The sequence below is a fragment of the Xiphias gladius genome, chromosome 22 (genome assembly GCF_016859285.1).
Source record: "Xiphias gladius isolate SHS-SW01 ecotype Sanya breed wild chromosome 22, ASM1685928v1, whole genome shotgun sequence".
Classification (NCBI taxonomy): Eukaryota; Metazoa; Chordata; class Actinopteri; order Istiophoriformes; family Xiphiidae; genus Xiphias; species Xiphias gladius.
Window position 1 is genome coordinate 22,264,913 of NC_053421.1, and position 27,831 is coordinate 22,292,743.

The 27,831-nt window shown below is 39.5% G+C and overlaps 3 protein-coding genes across 3 annotated transcripts; 1 reads left to right on the plus strand and 2 right to left on the minus strand.

Annotated features, from left to right (window-relative positions):
- Positions 1-748: 748 nt before the first annotated feature.
- Positions 749-16,888, minus strand: rragca (Ras-related GTP binding Ca). Its single transcript, XM_040117723.1, has 7 exons — positions 16,509-16,888; positions 12,129-12,332; positions 10,897-11,096; positions 6,751-6,865; positions 3,908-4,050; positions 3,389-3,537; positions 749-2,811 (listed from the first exon to the last, which is right to left on the minus strand). The coding sequence occupies exons 1-7, from the start codon at positions 16,689-16,691 to the stop codon at positions 2,657-2,659; spliced, it is 1,149 nt and encodes a 382-aa protein (XP_039973657.1). The 5' UTR covers positions 16,692-16,888; the 3' UTR covers positions 749-2,656.
- A 687-nt stretch (positions 16,889-17,575) lies between these two features.
- LOC120784182 (c-Myc-binding protein-like) lies at positions 17,576-20,330 on the plus strand. Its single transcript, XM_040117724.1, has 5 exons — positions 17,576-17,789; positions 18,456-18,528; positions 19,256-19,304; positions 19,514-19,643; positions 19,741-20,330. Exons 1-5 carry the CDS (start codon positions 17,775-17,777, stop codon positions 19,786-19,788), a joined length of 315 nt encoding a protein of 104 aa, XP_039973658.1. The 5' UTR covers positions 17,576-17,774; the 3' UTR covers positions 19,789-20,330.
- Positions 20,331-22,403: 2,073 nt separating this feature from the next.
- On the minus strand, positions 22,404-23,900 carry gja9a (gap junction protein alpha 9a). Its single transcript, XM_040118043.1, has one exon. The coding sequence runs from the start codon at positions 23,898-23,900 to the stop codon at positions 22,404-22,406; it is 1,497 nt and encodes a 498-aa protein (XP_039973977.1).
- Positions 23,901-27,831: the final 3,931 nt, after the last annotated feature.

Genomic DNA, 27,831 nt, shown 5'->3' on the forward strand with positions numbered 1-27,831 from the left:
TCACCGAGTTGTTTTTAAATGCACTAAACCAGAAAAGGGATCCCCCCCCCCCCCCCATTCTCACTCATTATGATGCCATATAAACAACAGTAAAACACAAGAAAACTGACGGTTAACAGTTTATCTGGTTTCATATTAGAAAATCGCAGAAGATAGTTTTTTTTTTTTGGAGCAAATTAGCAAAGGTTAAAAAGGAAATTTAGACTTTCAACATTTAGAAAATCTCCAGTCGACATGAACTTTGCTTCTTTATAAATTAGATGTGAGCTAAAGCCTATGTTCCGTCAATACTGATTAATCCAATTTACCCCATGGTTATGCTCACACTGCAGGCCCGGTTTAATGAAGCAGTGGTTCTCTCGTCTGCTCAGTGGTTACAAAAGCTGCTGCCATTTACGGTCAAACTTTAACGGGCTGTATAATTCACCGTACAGGTTCAGCGAATGCTGCATGCCTACTGTAAATTTAACAAGTATCAAAACAGTTACTGAGCTTGGAGAAGAGGCAAAAATGAATAACAATCGAGTGTGGAGAAGCACTTGAGCAGTCCTGCGGCGCCACCTTGTGTCTGTTTGTAGGTTTGCATTGGGTTAGATGGTTGGAAACAGACTGCTAAAGAGAAACATTTTGCTGCTCTTACAACAGTACTACTGACCGTTCTCCCATTTTGGATGTTTTATAATTTTATCTGGCTAGTGGGAGATGATTTGGTATATTTCTGAGCAAATTATTACAGTAAAAAAAAGAATAAAATTTAAATTTTCATTTATTTCACACAGTATAGCTCGCAATACATGAAATCAATCATCCATCAAGCCTCTGATGTGCAAGTGTTTATTTTCAGGTGACTGATAATGACAAGGTTGAGAGGATCTTGGGGCCTGTCTGAAGAAGCAAATTCACTAAGTTACTTGAATACCTTTGCTGAGCAAAAACCCTGAACACCTTCAAACCTGGAACACGAACTGCTGAGTTTTACTCTGCAAAGTTATCCAGTTAACATTCGTGAGTCAGGTTTGTGGTCTTTTGATGCGGCCAGTCTGAGTTCCCACATCTCAGCCCTGATTAAAACAAACACAAAAATGCAGGCGTGAACATCTTACGTGTCACTGTAATGGCAAAAGTAAATTTTGTCTTTTTCTCCTCCTGTGTGTTTAATTCTCTTGGTAAGTTTCAATATCACTTTCTTACCTTTAAATACAATGATCAGTGTTAAGGTTGAGAGCAATATGAGGTGACAACACACTGATGTATGCATGCTTGGAATGGGTACATTCTGTTCTGTGAATCCTACTGATCAGAGCCAAACTAAACACAAAACATGGGTTAATAATCTTGGGAAGGACTGAAACTGTAGGTGGAAAAACATGCAAATTTCAACCAGTTAATATCGTCATCCCAAAATGTCACAGACAGTCAATCTGGAGTGTGAACCCCTCCATCAGTCCTGCACGTCAAACAGACCTTATACATTTTTCTTAAATGGCAACAAATAAGGTTTTAATTATGATATTAAAAAAAAAAAAAAAAAAATCATTCTACTATTTCTGAATCATTTCTTCATTTTGGCAGTGCTTTTGCAAAGAGCATTTCCAAATTTCCAGCCAAACTCATCGGAAAGTCAATCAAAAGTTTGATTTTCTTTGGAGCACACACAGAAAAGTTACTTTCACTGATGGAAAAGAGTTTAATTATGCTAAGCTGTTATTGAGAAGGAGGACATATACTCTTTCCATAAAGGTCCTTCACCAGTAGAGACAAGGAACCCAGTCTGGGATCTAATCAAAACCTCTCATTGACACACACACACACACACACACACACACACACACACAGACACACACACACACACAAACAAACAAACACACACACACACACATACACACACAGATACCTACATACGTACACACAAGACCGAGTTAGTTATCGACAGCACAATCCCTTTTCAGACTGCTCACAAAACCTTGTTTTGCCGTCACAAGTGAAACCAAACAGCCAGTTTTGGGCATCATTCAGGTAGGGTGAGGTGAGTGGTGGAGAGTGAAAGCTTGCACTGCAGTCAAGCTTCATCTACATAAGGCCATCTCTGAACATGTGTGGTTTAGGACTAGCAGTTCACATCCACCATCTTTTCAAAAATCAGCACAGAAGTGGTCGGGGTGGGTTCATCACTAGACAGATTCCCGCAAACTGTCATCACAGCTTGTCCATAGTAAGAGGTTACAAAACAAGGGTTGGTTTTCCCTCCTCACATTGTTCATACAGAGAGACCAGCAGCTAAATATCACAGTCTTGGACCGCCTTAGGAAATCCAAAGAGAGAGACCGAACACCTTTTCCTGTCCAGGTGCCGCGTTACTCTGTTGACTTCCTCGCAGCCAACACGGCGTTCTGCATTCGCCTGAAAGGGATGCTTGAAATTCTCTCCCATCTTAACTCGAGAAGCCTGACTCCTTGGTGCTCCAGTGCTGCTCCCACACTCTCCTGGCTCCAGCTGTCTCTCAGTGCTTTAGATTCTGGGAGCAAGGGATTGTGATTGGCCCACCAGTGAGCCCCAGTTTAGAAGTCTCTCCTCTACAGGTTCCCTGGCCCTTCTCTGTCTTTCCTTTCCACTACCCTCTTTTTGCGTCTTTTTATTTTTTGTTTTTCATCAGTGCCTAGACAGTGTTGCGCGGGGTGCCGTTCAATGCAACAGCCTTGTTGCAGGGTGAGCCCACAGCCTGGGGGCCCACTGGACGCTGGGTGGAAACCCCCACTTCGAATACTTCATGGATGGCCTTACGGAAACAGTGGAAGTTGTAGTCTATCAATCCTAAGGAGGCATGACAGATAAAACTGGTTAATAGATTTGTATGAATTGTGAAAGTCCTGCTTTAAAGTAATATCTGCGAATAAAATCAGTCAAAAGCCTGATATACTTAATTATGTCCAGACTATAACAAAACAAAACAAAATAAAACATGACATTCGGGGAAAGTTAAGAATCTCTCAAACTCTGTCTAAAACAAAAACTGAACATTTCACACTTCAAAAATGTAGCATTTATTGTACCACCGATTTAACAGGTGAAGATCATTTAACTCGTCAGAGAAGTACTGCTAAGTTTCTGAAAACAGACATAGTTCCTTTCCAAATCTGTCTCTCGTAAGTCCCCCAACTTCATGAAAGCGCCTACCAAATCATGACAATGTACTTAATTGCAACACATTACAATGCATAGGCGTTCTTGTTCCGACTTCACACACTCTGCATGCATGTGGATGCGCACCTGGTGCAATGCTATAATAACGTGGAGGAAAATATGAAAACACGTGACTCAAGCCACAACATAATTAGCCAAATGAAGCCAAATGAGCTGCGGAGGGTCACAGATTTCCCTGACAGCTAACCTTTGCGCTCAAAACTCTCTTCTCGCAGGATGCAGACAAGGGCCAGGAACTTGGTGACCTCTTTCAGGTACAGCACGGTAGTGTTGTTGAGCTTGATGATGGCCATGGACTCCTTGTCGTAGGCGCTGCCGCTGCCGTCCTCCCTCAGGCTAGTGTGGCACAACAAAACACCATAATGTTTTGGGGAAAATGGAAAAATAAATCGCAGCCTGGCAATTATGTCATTAATTAAGCAGAGAAATGCATAAATTAAATTATGCTTCAATAAAAGCATCATCTGACAACACGTGGGTGAACTTTATACTGTATCTTAAAGCATTAAAGGGAGATTAAATTGAACATATTAAAAAAAAAAAAAAAGTTTTAGCAGTTAATATGCAAATTTAAACAGAAAAAGTAAAATAAATCTATTCTATAGATGCTCTTCCTTATGTTTTCAACTCACTCATTAAAAGGGCTTTCGCCTGTTAAATTGAATGAGGACGTGTGGGGGGGAAAAAAAAAAAAAAAAGCACTCACCCATAGATGCAGGAGACATCAATGACCACATCGATCATATCACAGCACAGCTCATAGGACTGCATGTCTACGGGAGAGCTGTCTGTGGCGATGTAGATCTTACTGACCACATCAAACAGAAAGGCCTTTTCTATCCCTGAATTCTGTCAGCGACCACCATTAGGTGAAGGCAAATGAGCAGGAGAAATGGAAGAGTGAGACAAAGAAGAGAAGGGGGGACCGTTAGGGGAATTATAATGTGGTAAAGAAAGACAGCACCACTATCTGATGAGTTACATCGGACCCGATGATAAGACAGTAAGGGCGGGCGATATGATGACATATGCTGATATAAATTTGGCGACTGTCAAGAGACATTTTTCATTATTGATGAATCATTTTCTTGATTAATCGTTCTGGAAAACGTTAGAAAATTGGGAAATCTCCCGAAATTTCCTGAAACTGAAATTAAATTAATCAATCAAATTGCTGGTTTTATCCAGCCAGCAGTCACAAGCCCAAAAATACCCTGTTTCCAGTCACAGAAGACTAAAATAACCAGCAAATATTTGCATACGAGAGTTTGAGTCTGATGAATTTTTAGCATTTCTAGTTTAAATATTAATTAGAATGAATTAATCCATTATGAAAATAGTTGCCAATTAATAATCTAATGCCTAATTTTTTTACTGGCTAGTTGTTTAATTTGTCTGTACTGTTTATGTCATGGTAGATATCCCTTTCATATCTATGGGTGTACAGTCACAAATCAATGAGAAGGATCTTTTTATGCTGATTTTGGATTCTTATGATTTTGGATCAATGTGATGAAGAACGTTCATTTTTCAGGTGGTTACTTTGCAGGATTAGACAAAAAACAGTCTTTCCTGTCTGCATATTTTATTCAGTATCTCAATTAACTTTCCAAAATTTTTCCAATACAGTGGTAAAATGTGCAAAAAGTTTGGTGAGGATTCATACGGAAGCCAAGCACTCACGTCCAGTGTTGTTTTGTCTTAGCAGGTATCAGTAAAAGGCTCCATAGGAGTGCTCACCCACCTTTAGGCAAATTTCAACACGTGTGTACTGATGAAAGTAAATACACTGATATTGTGATATTAAGTTACATATACCACGATAGAGGATTTTTTTCCCCCCCATTGCACACCCCTAACAGCCAAAAGCTGAAGGAGGTACCAAAAAGAAGTACTGTGCTTCACTTTGGCTTATTTATTGCTTTAAATGCAACTTTAATAATCCAGTCAGGGTTCCTGCTGGGTGTGCCAATTTAAATTTAAGACTTTTGAAGACCTTTTTTTTTTTTGCCCTGCTGGGGCAAAAGGGCCTAGAATTATTTCTTATTATGTTACATGTTTTCTGTACTTCCCATTCCTAATGATATAATGAATTAAATTATCCTGATCCAGACCCTGTCACGTAGCAGAATATTGACGGAAAGATAAAGCAATGAAAAATGATGAATTAATTTAAGTTCATTCGAGCTTTCGCTGAAACTGACACTTGCCCATCATGAGTCAATGCTCGTCCTAGCTTCTGTATTATCAGTAGAGACGGGGATTGCTACAGCTCTGATGGCGCTGACTGAAACTCCACATCAATGGATTGAACAGGTTTGTACTTGTGCACACAAACACTCTGTGCACAAGTACACAAGTGCACGAGTACACACGTACACAAACACTTTATGCAACATCTCCCAATAGCCTGCTCTGACACAACGTTTTATAACTAACATTGCTGCAAGAGAAAATATTCAAGGCTTTTGTAAATTAAATGTAAAACTTTTTAATACCTTCTAAGGCCTTTTAAGGGTTTGTTTGTTTTTTTGAAGAAACTAAAGTCAATGCTTATTCAGACTTTTTAAGACCTGCAGATGGCCTCAGTCATGAAAGGATGTTTGCCAACAGACAACATATTGACAACCAAAAGTCAAAAGCTTTTCACATTTCAAAACAATTGTTGAGTGTCCCATGACTTGACTTAAACATTGCAAATTATTCCAGACAAGTCTAAAAACTGAGTAAAATTCAGCCGTTTGAAGTATTTTTCATCACTGAATCATGAAATATAACATCTGTACTGAGACAATACCTGGGAAATTAAACTGTTGACTGGTTGGTCTGAGCCGCAGACTCCAGAGACAGATTTGGAGCTTTGCACATGACCCTTCTCAAGAGAATATACTGTTTATTAGGCTCATCCAGCTGAGACTACTGCAATCTTATACAACAGTCCTGCAATAAATCCTACCTCAATGAAGTTTATAATAATGTATAATGTTTTAGAGATGTTGATTCAACTCAACGATCATTTTGGAGGATATCGTTTGTGGTGCTGTTGAACTGCATGGGATTATACAGAGAGGTGTTTCTGTTTAGCCTACCCTCATTGATATAAAACAGGGTGGACAAAATAATAGAAACAGCTGTTGTAACTATCTGATCTGCCTGGCTACAGTAAATCCTACCAAACTACATTAAAAAAAAAAAAAAACATACAATTATTGTTTGGGGTTGTTCTGCTTGTTCTTCCTTGATCATGCCTTGAGATAAATCTCTCGAGTGGTCTTTTGGATGTTACAAGTTATCAAGAGTGCCGCAATTCAAAATGTTGTTGTGAGAGTTAGAAATCCTTTGCCTGATGAAAGGAGCAATGTTACAATCAAGGGGCGGGGCACAAATGTGGCCTGACAAGACTGTAAGGACATTGGAGGAACTGCTAACCACAAAGTGGCACCAGGGCTGTCAGTGACTCACAAGCACTAGGTCACACATAAATCACGGTGTCAATGATGAGGTTACGAAAAAGGTTTATTCACCAAGAGCTCGCCGTTGTCTACTTACAGAAATGAAGATGTTTAGGAGGTTCTCCAGAGTGGGGAGTTGAGGGATGAGCTTCTGTACCACTTTGCTGAAGGCCTCGAAGATGGAGTGGTCGTAAATACTTGTCAAGTAAAAGCTGAATGAGATAAAGATTTTTTTTAAAAAGAAGGGAATACGCCGTTACTAGTAGGAAACACTTCTCACTTTCTCAAAAAGGCATATGAAAGCAGGTAAAATTACAGATAGACATGAGATCAGGAGACAAACAGATGCTGGATGGTAGGAAGGTCGTCTGAATCAAAGCATTTAAGCCTGATTCAGACATAAAAACACAGGAATGGCAATAAAATTGATAGCAAAACTGTTTTCATATGACTGCAGCAAAACTGGACCCACATGAGTTATGGACTTTGGTTACTGAGATATATAAATAAAAGGTCAGTGTCTGAGGAAACCAGTGGCTTGAGCCAAATGGAACTATGTGTATACACTTGGCAGAAGCTCAACTTTACAAAGCATCACTGTGAAGAAAGCACCAGGGAGCCACAAGGGAGAGCAAAAAAAAAAAAACTCTGCTCCACTATATATCCAGGACCGCCATGGCTGCCTAACCTCGAATAAACAACAATCTCACCCCACATAAAACACATCAACAGTAAAGCTGCTCCAGAGCTGACTGAGTTCAGCCAGGACAGCCTGTTTAATGTGGTACACAACACACTTAGACTTTCTACACGGTGTTTTAGGGCCAAAGGCTGCAATTAGTGATTTTTTAAAATTTATTTCTCTAAAATATCTGTTGGCCTAAAGTTTACATTTAACTAAACAATAATTACCGTAGTACTTGAAAAATGACAATTTTTTGAATCAGTTCATCTGTCTATTGACTAGGCCGTTAACCAAGTAATCATGGCTTTTGATGGGCTGTTTCCACAGGTTATATGACGGAGCAAAAGTGCCAATATTTTCCTCACAAAACAACAAAGCAATCATCAGATCTGACCTACTGTACAGTGACATACAGAAGCGTGTACCCACCGATACGGGTGCACTTCAGCCTGCTTTCTACATCTTACTCATGTCTGCCATTTGGAGCCCGAATCATGACGGCTTTGGTATGTGAACCACAGGTCATTGTGTCTTCATTAGGAGCTCAAAGAGGAATCGCGCAGTAATACTACGAGTATGCAGACCATGTACATGCACAGGCTTATGTATATGTAACAGAGAAAATGAGCATGAACACCAAATGCCTATCACAGGTGCATCATGTTAAATTATAGACTTTTTAATACCACATACGACGCAATTTAACACCTCTTTCACGGACAAACTGGCCAAAGTATTAAAGTATAATGAAAAAAAAACAGGAGGGACAATATGGTTTAAAATTACTTATTATTATAATATCACATTTTTTAGTACTTGCCATTAATATATAATAATTCCTAATGATATAATTGATTAAATTAACACAACCTGGATAGGCGGCAGAAAATCTTTTGTTAATAAAAGTTTTTGCTAAAAATCGACACCTGTTATAACATCAATGATCTCCCTAGCTACTGTATCTAGCAGTAGTGACAGTGTTTGCTACAGGTTTGATGTTGCTGTCTAAAAGCCTCCTGTTCACATAATCAAAGGGCAAAATAATCCCACTTTTAGTTCATAACTGTGCAACATCTCCTGATAGCCTGATACAGACACAGATACATTCAACAACACTGCCTCTGGCAAGACGTTTTTAAATTAAATTTAGGCCTTTTAGCACCTTCTAAAAGCTTTTTTGAGGAAACTGGATTTGATACTTTTAAGACTTTAAGACCTGTGGATACCCTGCTATCAGTTTTAATAACCATAGCTTCAAACTCAAGTGGGTAGAAAAATGTGACAAATTCAGTCTTTTCTACTGATACATCATACGAATCAAAGCATGTAAAATTTTGTGCTGCAGTTTTCTGAAAACACCCGACAAGCGGTTGCAAGCAGACCGCCGCCCCTGCTCTGAACTGCTGCACATACAGTATCAAGCACAAATGACACTTCTGTTCAAACAGTATGTGCCCCAGAGTTTTTGGCTAAATTGAAGCATGTCTCCAAAAAATTCCATCTTCTGATGAAACCCAAGGGATATGGCTGAAAGCTCAGGAAAATATCCAGTAAGTGGATCTAGAATTTTTTTTTTTTTTTTTTTGTCGAAACAATTTCATAATTATTTCCAATGTTGATGTTTCCATTGTTGTCAACAATTGTGATAAATTCCATTTGGGGGATTAAATTACAAGTGACAAACATCAGAAGTGTTGATGTTGCTCTAAATGTGCAGATTCAGATGAAAAAAAATGGTACATTTTAGGATGCTCTGTCAATACAGTTTAATTTTCACTTTCTGACTTGACATAACATCGGTGGGGCGAGAGGTGTGGCTGACATGTTAATACCTACATGTGTTGTGGTAGCATAAAAATTTGCTGCAATTCAGAGAATTGCTGAGAAAAAAAAAACGCGGAATTAACGTGCTCAACTTAACAACCGTTAAAAATAACCTTTAAAAATAGCAAAATAGCAATCTGCTTCCTTGTATGTGTAACTTCTTTTTTCATCTTCATAAAGTCAGTTTCGGGGAAGCCAATTAAGTCAGGCAGGTAGGGTCAGCTTGTCTCTTACAAAGGGAACACAGAGTCTGTATCATAAGATAAGCTATATTAGAGAATTCACTTCTCATTCATCATGAACATTATATGAATAAAAATTTATGATAAGCACACATTGTTCAAACGTGTAGGAAAAACCTTACACACAATTTTAGCAGTGGCTTAAAAAAAAAAAAAAAAACAGTAATAAATAAACAGATCCCTATTATGTTTACCTGCTGTCCAATATGTGCTCACATTAGGATGGTATCAAGCGGGCCCTCCATCCCATTTAAGAAAATGTTTTAGCGCTGAAGTCGCTGAACTGTCCTCAGTCTCAAACTTACTGTGGATCATCGTTCAGTAGCATCATTTGGTAACGTATCAGCGCCGTGTTCAATTGTTGTGACATTACCTGTGCTAAATTCAGGGCGCTGTTATTTAAATTGGCAGAGAGAGAGAGCTTGTCTTTGCGCTTAGGGTGAGGTATAGGTTGGTCTTTCTCTGCCGCTGTGTTGTTCACATGTTAAAAAGGAAATCAAACCAGCTCTGAAAATATATGCACTGTGCCACGTTAAGATGTTTGAGCCTGTTCACCCACTCCATCAAGTGTAAGAGAAGTTATTATATCTGAGGAAGTTGCTCTTTAGTTCAGTGGCATTCAACTACAGTAGATTAAGTGAAGTTGGCTTTGTAAACAGAATCTGAATCTGCAAATGCTTATTTCAAGGGGATTTGAGGTTTCTCGTTAGCTGCTATACCAAATATTTAGAGCTCTTTTCTAGGGTGCGACTGTGTTTTTGATAAGATTTGGGGAAAACATCATCATTACTGTAAGGATTTAATTCACTGTTTGCTTTGATTCAAAATCCTGCTGAGCTGCATTGTGTCTGATGTATTGTTGAACTGTTACTGAGGTATGAGTAGCCCCAGTTTATGTATGTAAACATCCCAACAACAGTCAGGTGACTACAATTTTTAACAGCAACTTTTCAAGTTCGTCCATTTCTTTAAGTTTACTTTAGCCTAACTCTACCCCTCTCCTTCTTGCAGTGTTACTTTCTGTGTCTGTATGCGTATATTTTTTCAATAATTATTTTAAAATGAATAATACAATACAGATATGACTCCCATAAGATGTCAGATGAGCAAATATACAGTAGTTTGGTGTATTTTCATAACATATTAGGCACATCCTTTTTATTATTATTATTATAATTATTAGATGTTATATTATTTTTATATTAAGGGACTTGTGAGAAAAGTAGAGGGGCCCGCTTTCATGACTTTTATAGCAAAGCAGTAATGAGAAATGATAATGAAACTCAGACTGAAGATACATCGAAAACAGGTGTGAGGTAAGTTATTTTGAGAGCAGTGTGTCTGCATGTACTCGTGTATCAAAATGGCCGTGTATACCAACATCCTCATTGACTGCATAGGTAGCTGGGAAGAAACTGTTTCTTCTTTAACCTTGTACAGATGTAGTTTAATAAGTAAGACGTTAAACAACGAAATGTTAAACAAATCGTACCTGAGATGCAGCTTCTCTAAGCTAGCGTCGGCCAGATCGTCATTGGCTCTCTGGTGGATATCTCTCTGGGTCTCGATCTTGTGATCGTCTGAGAGGCCGTCCACTTTGTGGATAAACACCTCGAAGTTAATCTCTGGATTTACCCTGTAGGCCCGTGAGACTGTGAGGTGGAGCCTACCCAGGGCCTCCACGTAGTCATCCTAAGAGGAATAAAGTTGTATATTAAAACACACACATATACTATGTACATCTTTTCAGAAATTGCATCATAAAACTGCCCATAAATGCATTACAAAAATCAAAACTTCAAGTTCCCTACAGTCCTTATTTTAGATGACAGTTATCTTCTATGACAGCATTCATGCACATAATCACCATATAATTAATCGCCTTTGTTTCTGCTATACTGTCAGCAGAGTTAAAACAACTGAGAGCAAAACAATTAAGCCTCATTAAACATTTATATGCCTCAAAATTGACAATGAAATCTCTCAAAATTGCATGGATGGACCTTGATAACGGTCATTTAAAGTAATTTACTGCAGCTACAGCTTATACTAGAGATAAAAACAAATTACTGTAACTAAACCACAGCAAATTCCCATAAATACAATAAACAAGAAACGCAAGCTATGCTGCCTATTAAAGGGTATTACAGTGACAACACACTCTTTTGTGAGCTGAGCCCAAGGCGATTATTATCTGCTGCTCCAAGGACAGATTGAGGTGTACATCCTCATCAGCTTTAAACCGGGAATGAGGAAATGTACTGATGCACTTCCCTGAGTACAAATAAAACCTGCAATCAGATCAGTTGCAGTTTGCATGGTAGCCGAGATTACTACTTGAAAGCACTTATGGTCATGTGAACAGCATTGGCATAAAAGCCAAGGCATTGTAATTGTCTTTTATTCTGGCTATTCAAGCTGCTCATCACTGAGTTCATTCTCCAGGGTTGAAAAGGGCTTCTAAAGTGTAAGGCTTCTACCCCTACAACATTTTTTTTTCTATATGTATGCAGTTATGAAATGGAAACTATTCACACAAGTGAGTCAGAATATTGTCAGATTTTCTATGTGTGAAATAAAATGTCCAGTCATTGCCCACAAAACAAGAGGAAAAGCAAAAATCCATATTTTTCGTCAGCATATTTGAAACACAACACTGTCTTTTTCCTATGTTCAAAGCAAGTCAAACATCACAGTGTGTTGTTTTTTTTCTCTGTTCTTCACCTGAGCATCAATGACAAATATCAAAGCCCCAGTTCCTCTGAAGATCATCTCGTAGTCGAAGGTGGGGTCGAAGAAGTCAACCTGGCCTGGGAAGTCCCAGATCTGGAAGTTGACGAATGAACTGCTGGAGATGTCGTCCTTGTAGATCTTGTTGGTGCTCTCCAGGAACAAGGTCTCATTTGGAGACATTTTGTGGAAAACCACCTAAAATCAGAGTTGGGTTAATCATTAAGTAGAATAAATGCAGATGCCTTGTCCCTGGGATTTGGGGTGGAGAGAACAGAGCACTAATATCAACCTAGAAAGTATGACACAAAGTAATGTTGCATATTCCCAATTAGGTGCATAGGTACTTGGACAGTGACAGAATTTTCGTTATTTTGCCTCTGTACACCACCACAATGGATGTGAAACAAACGAATCACGATGTGACTGAAGTGTAGAAATTCATCTTTAATTTAAGACATTTCACAAAATCTTGCATTAAACCATTTAGAAATTTCAGCCATTTTTATACATAGTACCTCATTTTCCAAGGCTCAAAACTTATTGGACAACTGACTGACAATCAGTTTCATGGCCAGTTGTGGCCTGTTCCCTCACTTATTCATGACAAATTAAGCAGATTTTAAGCGCTGAATTTGCATTTGGTAGCTGTTCATGGGAACTCTCTATATGCGGTCCAAAGAAGTGTTGATACAATTGAAGGAGGCCATCATTAGGCTTAAAAAACAAAAACAAAACAAACCTATCGGACAGATACCATAAACTTTAGGAGTGGCCAAATCAACGATTTGGTTCATTCTTAAAAAGAATTAATGCACTGGCGAGCTCCACACCACCAAAAGGTCTGGAAAATAACTGAAGTGGATGATCACAGAATTCTTTCCTTGGACAAGAAAAACCCCTTCACAACATCTAGCCAGGCCAAAAACACTCTTGAGAAGGTAGGCGTTTCATTGTCAAGTCCTTCATGAATGTAAATACAGAAGATTTACCACAGGGTGCAAACCACTGGTAAAAGCCGATAACCAGAAAACATAAGAAAACGTCACAAAAAAAAAAATCCTGCCCAGTTCTGGAACAAGATTCTTTGGCAAAAATGAAACCAATATTAACTTGTACCAGAATGATGGGAAGAGAAGAGTATGGAGAAGGAAAGGAACGGCTCATGATCAAAGCATACCACATCATCTGTCAAACATGGTGGAGGCATAGTTATGGCATGGGCATGTACGGCTGCCAATGGAACTGGCTCACGGGTGTTTATTGATGATGTGGACTGCTGATAGAAGAAGCAGGATGAATTCTGAAGTGTATAGGGCCGTACTATCTGCTCAGGTTCAGCCAAATGCTGCAAAACTGATAGGACAGTGCTTCATCCTACAGTTTCATAGCCTGTTATCTAATTCCCAGACAAAGCTTTAGCCAAGTTAACATGCCAACATTGGACAAGCAGGTTATGATAAAACAGCTGAGCTACTTTTAAGACTTAACGAAGCTACAGTTTCCTAATACTGCCTGTGACATTGAAATCTCACATAAATATAATCATACTGTGCTAAGGTGAAGATTGAAAATAACACAACTTAGAACAATTATCTATACTTATCATATTATACTTGTACTTATTATCAACATCTAAATACTAGTACATTGCAATACTTTTGGAATCTGTTACAGACACACAAATGACTATTTTCAATAAATGTATTTAAAGCTGAAACAATTAGCCAATTAATAGATTAGTCAATCGACGGAAGAATAATCGTTAGCTATTTTGATGATCAATTATCCGTTTCAGTCATTTTTCAAGCAAAACTTAAGCCAAATGAGAGGATTTGCTGATTTTCTTTGTCACATATCATGTCAATTGAATATGTTTGTGTTTAGAACTGTTCGTTGGACAAAACAAGACGTCTGAAGACGTGACCTTCAGTTCTGTGAAGTCGTGAGGGTCATGTTTTTTGATGTTTCATAAAGTAAATGATTAAACAAAAAAATTGGCAGATCAATTGATAATGTCAGTTATCATCAGTTGCAGTCAAAAATGTATTGATTGGTTTTGAGCATACAGGTTTTTTGAAGTGTTTTTAGGGTTTTCTTCACTAGTTACATGGATACAGATAATTTGTAAATGACTGTTTCAGAATATGTTGAGTCTTGCAAAATTGCCTACATCTAAACAGCACTGTATTTTGACAGATGCTATGATTTCAGCACAAAGACGTCATCCAGACTTCCCATGCAGATCAGCAGGGAAAAGGGCAAAACACTGCAGACTCACTGGTTAGATGGAGCACACGTCACTCTACATTCAGAATTTTTTTAAAATAAGACTGCAGCTGTAAAGTCAAGTGTAGTTTTGGGTTGATGAGAGACTTGGTCTACTGGATACAGTGACAGGTAGAAAATAAGTTGCACCAGGTAATGGTGGAGGACCTGGAAGCGTTCGCTCCACCACTGCCATTTTGAATCAGTGTGTGGGCCACTGAGGTCACAGGCCAATGAACCAGCAAAAAGCCAAATCACATGTTTTTCAGCCCATACTGGAGGCTTACAGGGGAACATTAATCAGGGACTGGATGGTGTGTGGATTACAGAAAAACAGAACAAGTGCACATGTGCACTTCAGTAAAGAAAAGTGCAATTCTTTACTTTTATTTCCTCCAGGCAATGTCTGTAGGATAGCATCTGGTGTGTCACGCAATATTCAGCCTGCTTCTACTTCCTCCCTTGAATTTTAACATAAATAATAAAATATCATAGAAGGAGTAAACTGCACGTCATCTATTATTCAACCACAGTGCCAGTCTGAAAGTGGCAAACTTGAAGAATATGATGGAGACAGCTAACCTTGCTATAGGAGGTAGTCAGATCATGGAAAAGGAGATACATTCAAACCTCAGGTTCACTGCTTGTCAGTTGGTTTTGGTTACTTGATTGAATGCAAAATTGTTAGGGAATTTCCACCACTGAAGTACAATATCAACTAAGGCTAATTTTATGACCATGTCTTTTAGAAGGACCCTGTGTCAAAATCTAGTTTGAGGAGCATTATTATTTTACTTTATATTGTGTTCACATGATGTATTTTCTTAATAAAATTGTATTTAATCAAACTGTGGTAAAACTAACACTAATTAATTATTACGCTAGCATAGGAGTCAGGTTTTCCCCACAGTGTTTTATACCAGAGTTGGCCCACCTTGCTTGAAACAAAGACTACCTCCATTAACATCAGCATAAAAAATAAAAAAATAAAAAAATACACTTTTATGAAATAAAGCATTAAGCTTTATGGAAAAAACCATAGGTGCTATTTTCCTCAACCAAACCTTATATGTAACGAGTCTGACTGTTGTTCAGAGCATCATCTACTAAGTAATCCGATCACGAGACGAGCTGCACCAGGATCTGCACTTGTAGGGGAAGAGACCCTGGGAGTACTGGTTAATCAGGACTAAAGCTGAAACAATTACTCGATTAACAGAAAAATTTATCAGCAACCCTTTTGCCAACCGATTAATTGTTTATATCAGTTTTTAAGCAAAAATGCCAAACATTTGATGGTTCCAGCCTCTCCAGTCCGAGTATTTTTGCCACTTTTCTTACGTTGCAGTAAACTTAATATCTTTGGGTACTGGACTACTGGTTGAATGAGAAAAGCTTTTTGAAAACATCACCTTGGGCTATGGGAAATTATTATACAGACCAGACCAAAACACTTGTCAGTGAATCAAATTAGTTGCAGCCCTGCTCTGGACTTGAACCTGGGACAAGGTACATGTTGATTGCACAGGGGGTGGTTGGTGTGGAGACTATGGGGGCCAACCAATACCCCCCAAAAAAATAACAAGCTAATCCGTCCACTTAAATACTAGACGATGTTGTCCAAACTGCAGGTACTGCGCTGATTTAAAACAAAGTGTTGTGACTTGCAGAATGGAAGGTGTGGTCGCTTTGCTGTCATGTGAGAGTCACACATCAGACCTGCCGTATGCCTCACAGCTGGGTGGGACTAAGATATATTTGGCATGTTGGACAAGTTGTTATCCCAACAGGCACATGCTGTATTTCCACCTATCAGTGCAGATGCACCGAGCGTCTCTGTCCACCTGGTTAATAATTCATTGCTACAGCTACAAGAAGCTGCTCCTCGGCGCTAACTAGTCATTAGCTGCTGGGAAAACTGCTTTTTATTGCACTTCGTCCATTCTTATGTAGCTAGACGTGTTATCTGCTGGCAGATAGCTATCATCACTTGCGACATGCTAAGCCAACTCGCTAGCTCTTCTGGCTAACATCCCATTGACTTGCGTGAAGGAGAGGAAGGCGCCGCTCGCCTCGAAAGGCTAACACTTGAACGCCTCTCCCTACCTTCTGTATCGACGATTTGCCACTTCTTCTCAAACCCATGAGCAGGATTCTGGGTTTGCTGTCGGACGGCGCCGGGCTGTCCTCGATGTCGGCCTCCTCTTCACCATAACCGAAATCTTTGGGGAACGAGTCCGCAACCCCGTAGCTGTCAGCCAGCTGTTCCACATCGTACTGAATCGACATTTTGACCCAACGACGTTCGGTTCCCCTGTTCCCCCCCTTACTTGTCGGTCACCACACCCGTGTTTGTATCAGACGATGAGTACGCTGAATAAAATGAAAACAGTTTGTAAATAATGCTCTGGCTACTTGGAAACACAGAGCGTGATCCCACACATTTCCTTAGGATTTCCTCTCCCCTGCAAAAAAAACTCGCCCTTTGGTCCCACCTCTTGATTCTGATTCGCTGACTCGGTTACAATTCGAAAAGTGATTGGTCAAAGCGTCTGTCACTCTATCGAGGTTTGTCGCTGTCACCTGACTAGTACTCAGACTTGTTTTGTGACCTATCACCCGTGTAAGAAGCAGCTACACACTGTTGTTCGAGCTTGAAGCAGTAATACATGATTCATTTATTTTTATTTGCACTAAAAAAAAAAACTAAAAAAAACGGAACATTTCATGAAGGCTGTTTAAAACAAACTTAATAGAAATTGTGCATTTGTGGTTTCACGCGATGTCGCCAGCAGATGGAGGCAGACATCCACTAAAGTTAAATTGAGACTTCCCTGGTCTGTCGAAAATGTCGGAATTTATAGCTAAAATCATCAATAAGACATAACTATTCACGAAAAAGGGGTCAGTAAGGACTGAGTATTGAAAGATAACATATAAATTTCAAAAAAGATAAAATGAAATTGTAGTAGAGAAGGGATGTGTAAGCATCTGCAGGAGCTATTTCCAACCAAAGAAGATTATAACCTACTTTGTAATTTGTACCCTCTTTCCAGTATCGTTGCCAGGATTGTGCGATTATTAGAAATACTGACGTCGTTTTTGTCCAATGCTCCCAACAAAATTAATGGTAAAAGCAGATGAGGATTTTTTTTTTTTCTCTAGTCGGTGCTTGTGATATGTGCTCATTTTTACGAGGAACACCTGAAGGCAGCACCCATTGCTAGAAGGTTATAAACGAAACTTAACTTTTCTCGCCTGGCTCTTTTTTTTTTTAACCTGGTTTTCTGAAATTAACCGCTGCGATATCAAGTGGGACTCAAACGTCAGAGTGTGTGGTGTGTGGACGTCAACTTTGCAGCTTACACCATCATGGCACATTATAGAGTAAGTGTTTTTGCTTTCGCTCTATCTTACAGTTAATGTTCGTGTCTGATAACTGCTGATTAGCTAAGCTAACGTTAGCAAGCTGGGAGTTTAGGAGGAGTTGATCAGCGCTTGGACCGATCACCTGTGACAGCTAATGTTTTTGGGGTTTTTTTTTTTTTTTAATGATTCGCCGTTGTAAATGTTTGTAGATAAACATACGTTGAGAACCCATTAGACAATGTCAACAAACTAACTACCGATGTTTTTGGCAAAATTTTCTGTTGCAGGTCATAATAAATAAAGGGACGTAAAACTACCACAAAGAGACGAAAACAGCGAAGAGATGATGAATAAGAATGACTAGACACAAAATAACAACAGAGATGTGAAACCACTACTAAGAGACACAAAAAGACGGAAAACGACCACAAAATACTATCTTTCAAACTGTGTATCTTGATGTAATGTTAGGTAGACGGCGGGCCTTATACATACTCTGTGCCCAGGGGGCCATTGTCTCATAATTTGTCATGACCTTCAGGCAAATTAAGGATAAATGACAAATCCTGTGCAAAGTAATTTTGAATCATGCCGTTTGTTTGTGGGTATTCTAGTTAACTAGACCTGACCGTTGACAGTTTTGTGACCAGTTGGTAATAAAATGGCTGACTTCTCTACCTACAGGCTCCAGACCCCAAAAGGGAGCAGTTTCGGAGATACTTGGAGAAAGCTGGTGTTGTTGACAGTCTCACCAGTGGTATGGCACTTTTTTTTTTTTTCCCTGTAGAAATAATTTCTCTCTGGCTATGGTTACTATTCACAATCTTCACAACAAAAGCAACCAATGAAATGCAAATGAAGCGAACCCGGAGAGCTGCAGACAAGGTTACAGCAGAAACGCACTATCTTTGTACAAATGGCGAACACAGATCCTCCTCTAACAGGACTGAACTCAAAGTACCAGTGAAGAGCAAAATACTGCATCGCTGTGACTAGTGAACGGCATCAAATTATCATGTAATATGACAACTTGGAGCCAAAGTAACCGTCTTAATAATTAAGTAAAGGCCTCATTTAAAAAATGTCAACACCAGTACCAGTACAATGTCAGAGTTTCTGTACTGACACCGTGAAAATAATGTTCAATACCTTACACTAAGGAATACAAAAAGGTTTTTCAACATAACCCGCTTTTTATGTTTAAACGGAATATACCAAACTCAGTTTTCATTTTGGTTTAACATAAGTTAGCAGCACAAGAACTTTACATAAATAAATACAGTATAAAATTAGCTATATAATTATATTATAAGCAAACAAGACAAGAATCTGTCCAAGCATTTGCTGATTTGTCAGTTTTGGTGTCACATTTAGGTCAGCATCCAAAAAGTATTGAAGTTTGATACCTAGCCGTATTAGTAGCCTCAGTTCTTATGTAATTTTACCTAAATTTTCTTTTTTTTTTTTTTTCTGTTTGGTTTCAGTACTCGTGGCTCTGTATGAACAACCTGACAGGCCCAACAATGCTCTGGAGTATCCTTTTATACACATTAAACTCACCCTGACACGCCCAAATAATCACGTGGCTGGTAGTGAGTTGAGCACAAAGGTCAGGTTCGTGCCCACACCCATCATTTCTTAACAATAAAAATAATGAAGAGATGTGGGCAGAATTAAGCAGATAAATAATTAATAATAAATGAAACCCTTGGTCTGTAGATTCTTTAATCAGCTCCCTCCAGATTTGTGAAACAGCATCTCGGTGCCGCTGGCCAGACCTCAGCAGACACTGAGGCTCTGCAGCAGGAGGTGATAGACCTGAGACAGAGGTGTGCACGACTGACGGAGGAAAACAAAGAGCTCAAAACAAAGGTAAAAGTAATTCTTTTTTAAAAAAAAAAAGTGTGTTGACTCAGTGCACCTCAGTGCTCATGGCACCTAACACTTTTTTTTCTCAATCTCTCTCTAGCTGCAGCGCCATGAAACCGTATCAGAAAATGGAGCCACGGCTGAGTAAACCACAGCAGAGCTTTGGTTTGATAAATTTTTTGTTTTTGTTTGTTTTGTTGTTGATATTACTGGCACTTTTGAAATTGGAGACAAGATAACACTTCATTGAAAGCCAAGAATTTTTGTATAGCTGTGCTGTTCTTTTGTAAACCTTAGTTTCTACTTTGTTTCTTAGAATCTAACTTATTATGTACGTGTGTGTATATAAGTTTTTGTCTTGTTTATTCAATCTTTACTCTAGCTTTACTGATAAAGTACACTACGTAAGACTGGACATGTCACTTCTTAAGACATGAGACATATCTTTTTCTTTTTTTTTTTTTTTTTTTTTCAATGGGGTTCAATGGAAAGTATTTGTCTATACTGCTGATGATAATTTTATTTTCCTGGCATTGTGATAAACATGCATCTGTTGTCCAGATCCACATGACATAGAGTGCAATTAAGACACACTTACACTGTACTTCAAAAGGTCTGGTGTAAGTGAACAGTTGTAAAAAGCTCAAAAATGTATATCACATGTAAAATAAAGCACAGTATTGTAATTAATGGTGTATCGGTGATTGAAATAATGACCAGTAGTGTTTCAGTCACGCCTTTTACTGGAATATCAGGATTTTGATACTGTAGTTACTGCGGTCAGATACAGCTGTGTAAAGTTAATATTCAGGGTATCTGCAGGTCATGAAAAGTCTCACAAAGCACTGAATTCAGTTTCCTTTTAAAAAAAAAAAAAAAAGGCCTTAGAAGGTATTAAAAATCTTGAATTTCATTTACAAAGGTGTTAAATAATTTTCCTTGCCTGCCATAGGCAGTCCTGTTGGTTATAAAATGTTTTTGTATCTGATTGAAGCAAAAACTGGAAAATCTTCAGTACTCGGACCGCTTGAAAAATTCATATGTGGCTCTGAAATTAATTATCTTTTAATTGGTTAATGCATCCATTCATTCGTCAATTTTCTGCTACTTAACCAGATCACATTAAATGATAAATTAAGGATATTATTTAATAATTGTTTGGTCTATACAACATTGAAGAACTGGGGGAAAAAAACTAACTACAGTAATAAAAATGTGTGTCACAATTTCCTAAACCCCAAGCTGATGTCATCAGACGTCTGACCAACAGTCCAAAGCCCCAAGAGATTCAGTTTATTATAAGGTAAGACAAGGAAAAGCAGTAGTTTCTCACATCTGAAATGCTAGAACCGTGACAAAAATGTGATAATATATGTCAGTAAATTCATGCACTTTGTAAATAATTCTAGGTCTTACTGTCCTTACTGGTTTTATATTATATTTTGACCAGCATGATTTTGAAACGGGCATTAAACCCCTGATATTAAATAGTTGCCATTACTTGAAATTTAACACTTAAGCTAATGCAACAGTAAATGAACAAAATCCCCTCAGGAAACAAACCAAGTATAACACTGATAAAGAGACAAATGAAGACCGCAGGGACCGGAGCACATCTGGTTTTCTACCAGCTTCAATCAGATTTAATCATTTTCAATTACATCATCAGGGACAAACAGAGTCAAAACTATCAGGCAGGACAGGAAACCAGCAGTATTCTTGATGGTGATGACAGTGCTACTGTGTTAGCTGCTTATTGATATGCCCAGAAGTCTGATGACAGCGTTTGATACCCAGGACGTAACGGTAATGCTGAGACGGAACACGTTTTTGTCACTGTGGATAAAAATACAGCTAATGCTTCCACTTTTCTCTCCGTACGGGTCAACTCATTATCTCCTCTCCATTTGAGAGGTGACTTGGCTGTCCCCTGCTAATGTCCTAACGTATAATAGAGATGAAATGAAACCGCAAACTTCAGACAAAATCTTATTTACTCCAAAATTACCTGGATGTTCTTTTTGTTGGGTATCACTTTATGGTACAAATGTACACATTGCTGTTGGACGGAGATCCTTCAAAGGCCTGTTGAGTCTCATAAGTTGACATGTTCGCCATGCTACAAGTTTAAAAAGTGCACCAATTGGGTGACTATTCACAGTGTCAGTTGTCGGGAGTAAATATGCACCCAGAAAACCGAAGTCAGCACCCTATAGAGCAAAAGCTTGGATAAATTAGACAATGTTTATATGTCACACTACAATGAAAAACATCGCCTCTGACAGCTCATCTATATTTGGCCCAGTTCAGGCCATCTAATCTTGTATTAGACCATCAAGACGTGTGATGCAGCTCTTAGCTCAGATTTGAACTACGGTTAAATTTATATCTTCATGCCAATTTGTTGGCAATACATTGACAAACATGTCAAAATAGACAACAAATGTGTATTCAGAAAATAGTTGGAAAAATATATGAATCATACGTTGGAAAGTCCTCTGTTGTTTCTTATTGTCACATGTCTTCAAAAGCAATTAGTGCATTAGTGTAACTGCAGTCGGTTTGTAAAGCTTGTAACATCGATTAGATTGAACTGTCCACTGTTAAAAGTTCAGGACAAAAACGGGACAAACAAATATCAGCAAACTCTCATCAGCTAGAAAGCTTCTTACAGTGCTGTTAAATCCATAGGTCCAATATAGAAATGAAAGTCAAATCTGCAGCAAGGATGTCGATGTGACAATAATGCAAACAAGGAAACTGTTAGATTTGCAGGTCTGGAGCTCGCTTGCTACTTGCGCTGCTTGCCATCGATGTTTTGCAGTTGGAGGAAGGTGGTCTCGGATTGTGCCTGGATCCTGAGCTGGACTCATTCAGTGACTCCGGGGTGGAGGGCCGGCTTTGACGTTTGTCATCCGATTTTGGCTGAGTTCGAGTGGATGAAGGTCCACTACTGGCCTTTGCACCCCCACACGAATCGGTGTCCGAGCTTTTACCCTCCGGCACCGTGGAGCATTTGAAAGAGCCGTGAACCATCCACGGTTTCCTTGATGCGCTCACTGGCAGCGTGGGGAAGGAGGAAGCGGGAGCTGCCTTCAGTGGGCATTTTGCGGAGTCTGGGCTCCCTCTTTCACTTCTCTCTCCCTCACCGTGCGGGGCAAGATGTAAAAAGTCCTCGGCCTCCTTCTTTGGATTAATCGGGGAGTCGCAGCACGGTGAGCAGGGCTCGTTGGTAGTCGAGGGGAAGTTCAGCCCGGGGGGGCTTTGAGCTGAAAATCTGCAATCATCCAAATCCTGCTGAGTGGCCTGCTCGCCCTGAAGAGGTAGAAAGGTTGAAGGTTTGATAAGGTTCGGGTACATAATTGTACCCTGCGCCCTCTCCATCAAGAGGTTGTAGTCACTGGGTGCGGAGGCGGTTGTTGCCTTCCGGGCTACACCGGTGCATATTTGCACAACAGATTCTTTTTTATACTTATTGGCATAGTAGTCATCAAGGTCATCTCTCTCATCTCTCAAGTGAGGGTAGAAGTCTAAGATGACCTCTTTAATCTTCTTGTAGCCCAGATGCATGATCTCCAAGGTGTTTAGGAAGAGGGAGATTGCAGCAATGCACTGCATGAACATCATGAAGACACTTTTCTCCGTCGGTCTGGAGACATAACAGTCCACAGCATTCGGGCAAGGATCCCGCACACACTTGAAGAGCGGGTAGAGGTGAAAGCCATAAAGGAGATACTGGCCTGTCATAAAGGCCACTTCGACAACAGAGCGGGTGACAATGTGAGCCACGTATGTACGGAGCAGAGAGCCCCTCAGAGGAGCTTTGTTGAGCTTCCCCTGATCGAGCTGTTTCATCTCCCGCTCGATCCTCTTCCTGGCCTCCGCCAACTCCACGTCGACCAACTCGAGTTCCTTCCGAAGCAGTGCCTTCTTCTTCTGCCGTTCCTTCTCCAGCGCCCGGAGCCTGTAGAGAGCGTGGCCCATGTAAACCAACGAGGGAGAAGACACAAAAATAACCTGCAGCACCCAGTAGCGGATGAGGGAGATCGGGAAAGCCAGGTCGTAGCACACGTTCCTGCACCCGGGCTGCTCAGTGTTGCATATGAAGTCAGCCTGCTCGTCGTTCCACACATCCTCCGCTGCCACGCCGAGGACCAGCATGCGAAAGATGAACAGGATGGTGAGCCAGATCTTGCCTACCATAGTGGAGTGGATATGCACCTCCTCCAAAATCCCCCCAAGGAAGTTCCAGTCCCCCATCTTCACTCTGCCATTATGACTGGTGGGGAGTCGTTAACGGAGAGAGATTCAATAATTAGGGAAGAAAATCTGCTGAACCATTTAAAATTGACAGACTGATAGATCTATAAAGGTGATAGTACAATGGACATTCAGTAACAGCAGGAACACCTTTGAGGAAGCAAAGACATTTCAGATTAAAGGAGCACAGTATAAAACAGCCAGATTCGTGATAAAGAAAAAAATTGTTAGAGAAAATATTAATTTCGAATTCCCAGTAACAATGGAAGAATCAAAAAAATACAGTACCTCTCAACTGGAAAAAATAAAACAATAACAAGTAGAAAACTTGTGAAGTAAAAATGCAGTGTCACATATTTGCAAAAAGATATTAAAAGTAGACAGAGAAAGGAGTTGTGCATCCAGAGATATGTTTCCTAGTCTCGCCGGTTGTGCAGTTTTGTCATAATAAAACCATTCCCCTCCGCGGAGCCATTATATAAACCAGGGCAGAGTTCTGTGTTGTGTTTCCATTTACCTTGCAGCAGCATGGACAGACTGCCGGTGGTGACTTAAATCCCCTCGGGTCATGCGGCCCTGACGCAGTCACCAAAAAAGTTTTAAAAATCGTTAGTGCCCTCAACATGAGTCACAGCACCTAAACTACAGCGACCCGCCTCTGCCTCCGTGTTGCCAGACACAAAGTGGGTACAACTGAACTGTCGGGGGAAGAGTGCCAGCCCCTAGTCTGACCGGAGAAAGTCAATAGCGACAGCCTCACCAGTGCATTTAGATCATGGCCTCACAGCGGTGAGGTTGTAACCGCTTGTAACACCAATACTGACCTCAATCCTAGCAGGTCAGGAGTTTGTTGGTTTTTTTGTTGTTGTTGTTGTTGTTGGTTTTTTGTGTGTGTTGGTCCCAGTAGAAATGCATCATTTAGACCGTTTCTACCTTTCCACACAGCAAAGTTTCACGCGTTCCAACAGCACAGATGGTGACTGCTGAGCTTTTCTTCTTTTTTTTTTTCCGGTGGTTCGTTTAGGTGTGCGCATCAAGTGTGGGTTTTAAGAACCGTTGCCGTTTCAAAATAGGCGCTTTGCAGGTCCATACCACATGCTTTGAGTTGGTTAGCACTCGATTATCCCAGTATATATGCCCTATATGTTTAAACAAAGAGACGGAAATACAGATACCCTGGCTGGAATCCCCGCATTATCAATACCCGTCAGTTATCCATACATGCCGCGTACGATCAATAGTTTTCTACTGTAGTGAAGTAATCAATGAGTGTCCAATTTCATACTGTGCTGCTCCTCTCTGGACGTAATTAAGTTCTCATGCGCGACACATTACTTTATCCCATTTACAAGAAATCCATCGCAGTGGATTAGTGTGCTGGCTAACTGCTGGTTGCCAGCTTCACACAGTCCAATTAGAAATACCATTAAACGCCTCCATGGGATAAATATGCTTGTTATCTTGGGTCAGTCATGATATTACGGCTTCGCACCCATGTCATGAAATGCTTATTGAATGTTATATTTTTCTCTAGCTGTACAGAGCAAAGAAAAAAAAATAAAATAAAATAACTACAATTGGAATATTTGCAATCAACAGGAAACAAATCAAACCTTACCCCAGGAACTGACCTAATTTTTGAGTGTTGACAAGTTTCAACCCACCGGCTCGGTAGTTCAGTGAAAGACTTTTTCCATCCGTCTGTTAATTTGAAGCTATCCTGAACTGAACTTTTCCCTTTTGACCACAAAATCTTCCATCCTGCCCAGCAGATCAAGATTGATTCAAACCAGTCTGGTACAAACACATTAGAGGTACAGACGGTCACATATTGGGAGAACTCCAGCGCTTTTTCCAATTTTTTTTTTTTCTTCCCATCAAAGCAGTTAAGTTTTCACCCGTACTTCAGCCCCTGACATCTAAATTGAGGGGCGTCAGGACATCTGCTGGTCTACTGTTTAACAGAAAAGTTCATTGTGTTATGTGTTGTCGCTGAAACCTCAGGAACAGAACCTCCATGGCTAAGTAAACTGAATTAAGGTACCCAGTGTTCATTTTCAGTAGATTAAAGCAAGATCCTGGTTAGCTCTTTTAATTTAAACTACAGATTCTAAATTAAAAAAAAAAAAAATGCAAAAACACCAAAGCAATGGCCACTTAGCAGCAAATATTTAATGTAAGAAACAAAAGGTGAAATCTCGCAAATCAGGAAGCCATCTTGCCTAATGACATTACTTTTGTCTGACGCAGATCGATATAAGCCAACATGCTATTCCCCACTTTTTCCGGGTCGAGGCAAACAACTTTGTAATATTTGAATATTGATGGACTAAATTATATTGATGTGCTGAGTTTGGAAACTATGGAACTTTCCACATCCTGTAAAACAGCAAAAGCAGTCGCTTCCATAAGGGCACAATCAAATACGTGTAACTGAGTCGCTGCAGTATCAAACAGCAGGCTGTTAATTCTGTATACATTCATCAGACAAAATCAATAGCCTTGGCCTGTTTCTGCAGAAGTTCAGATTTAATTTCAGAAAACAACAAAACAAAACATAAAAACAACATCAACCTTCATTAAAAATACGTTGAACATTGAGCTGTGAAAATGCAAAACATAATGTAGTAGGTCTCCGATTCCCTGTAATCTTAGATAAATTAAGTACATTTTCAAAAATAAGATGTTACTGAATCCTATCTGGTAGCTGATGCTCCTTGTCACACCAGATATAAAAACATTGATATTGAAGAGTATTAATTTATAGACTTGTGTAACAGAAAATGTGCTGTCACTAAACTGTGACTTCCACTCAAGGTTCCGATATCAACCGCTGTTTTAACTGTACTAACAAGTTACAGTGGACGGTATTTCCAAAAGCTGGAGGTTTGTGTTTAAAGCCGGTAAAGTTTTGCATTTGCAAGGTTAGAAAACAATAAGTATGCCTGAAAAATGAATCAACAGTTTGACAACTCAACATGTAATTAGCCACGTCCTGTCACCAGGATGTGACTAACATGGTATAAAGAAAAGGCCTGAGGTTCAACCAGCTCTTGTGCTTAAAAAGGAAAGGGCAAGACCAACATTTTGGACGTTCATCCCTTTTTTTCCTGAGACTTCTTTGTAGTCTTTCTTTTTGTTAGTGCTGTCAAAAAACAACCAACCAACATGACTGACCAAATGTGGTATCTCTGTCAAATTTAGTATTAAACTCACCACGTTTAAGGCACATGTCCAGGAATACTGGAAGTCCATGATGATTCAACAGAAAATTAGCGACAGCATAGAGAAGCATATTACTACTCCACAAAACAGTCTGGCCATTATTTCCTATTAAAGAAAAATGGCATGATCTAGGACCAGTGTGTTCATTAATATCCCGATTATCATAAGAAATAACAAAAAGATATAACATCCTACAAAGAAAATACACAAAGCAACAACAAATACACAATAAGAGAAATATCGCTTCAAAATTACTGAATTTATAAACGCACATTTCATTATCAACTTTTTCTAAAGATATGCCTTTTGCAAAACTACACATAAACAGCAGGGGGCACCCTCCCACTTGAACTCTCAAATTCAACTCTAAAAAGAGGAAAATTTGATAGAAAAATAAACTGACACTCCATTCACAAAATCTCTGAAAAGCAACTGCTCTGAAACACAGTAGTAAATCAGTAAAATAGAGCTTCCTGAGTGTGACAATAAGGCTTTTAGTGTTTAAAAAAACAAACAAACAAACAAACAAACAAGAAAAAAACAGTGGAGCTGCAGCTTTATGGTCCTATGGTGCTGGTGAGAGAAAGATGTTGAAGAGCACAGCAAAGAGCACAAACACTACGTAGCCCACTATGCACAGCCAGAAACGTGGGTCCTTGAGTAGCTTCTTGTTGTAAGCACTGAAGAAGACGTAGCCGATGGTCAT

Bases quoted from the DNA above. Each gene is read 5' to 3' on its own strand.
- LOC120784182 (XM_040117724.1), top strand. The intron at 19,305-19,513 runs GTATCCTTTTAT...AGCTCCCTCCAG, and splicing joins AGGCCCAACAATGCTCTGGA to ATTTGTGAAACAGCATCTCG. The intron at 19,644-19,740 runs GTAAAAGTAATT...ATCTCTCTCTAG, and splicing joins ACAAAGAGCTCAAAACAAAG to CTGCAGCGCCATGAAACCGT.
- gja9a (XM_040118043.1), bottom strand. From the start codon at position 23,900: ATGGGGGACTGGAACTTCCTTGGGGGGATTTTGGAGGAGGTGCATATC.
- rragca (XM_040117723.1), bottom strand. From the start codon at position 16,691: ATGTCGATTCAGTACGATGTGGAACAGCTGGCTGACAGCTACGGGGTT. The intron at 11,097-12,128 runs GTGAAGAACAGA...TATTCCTCTTAG, and splicing joins TATTTGTCATTGATGCTCAG to GATGACTACGTGGAGGCCCT. The intron at 6,866-10,896 runs GTACGATTTGTT...TATCTCATTCAG, and splicing joins TTAGAGAAGCTGCATCTCAG to CTTTTACTTGACAAGTATTT.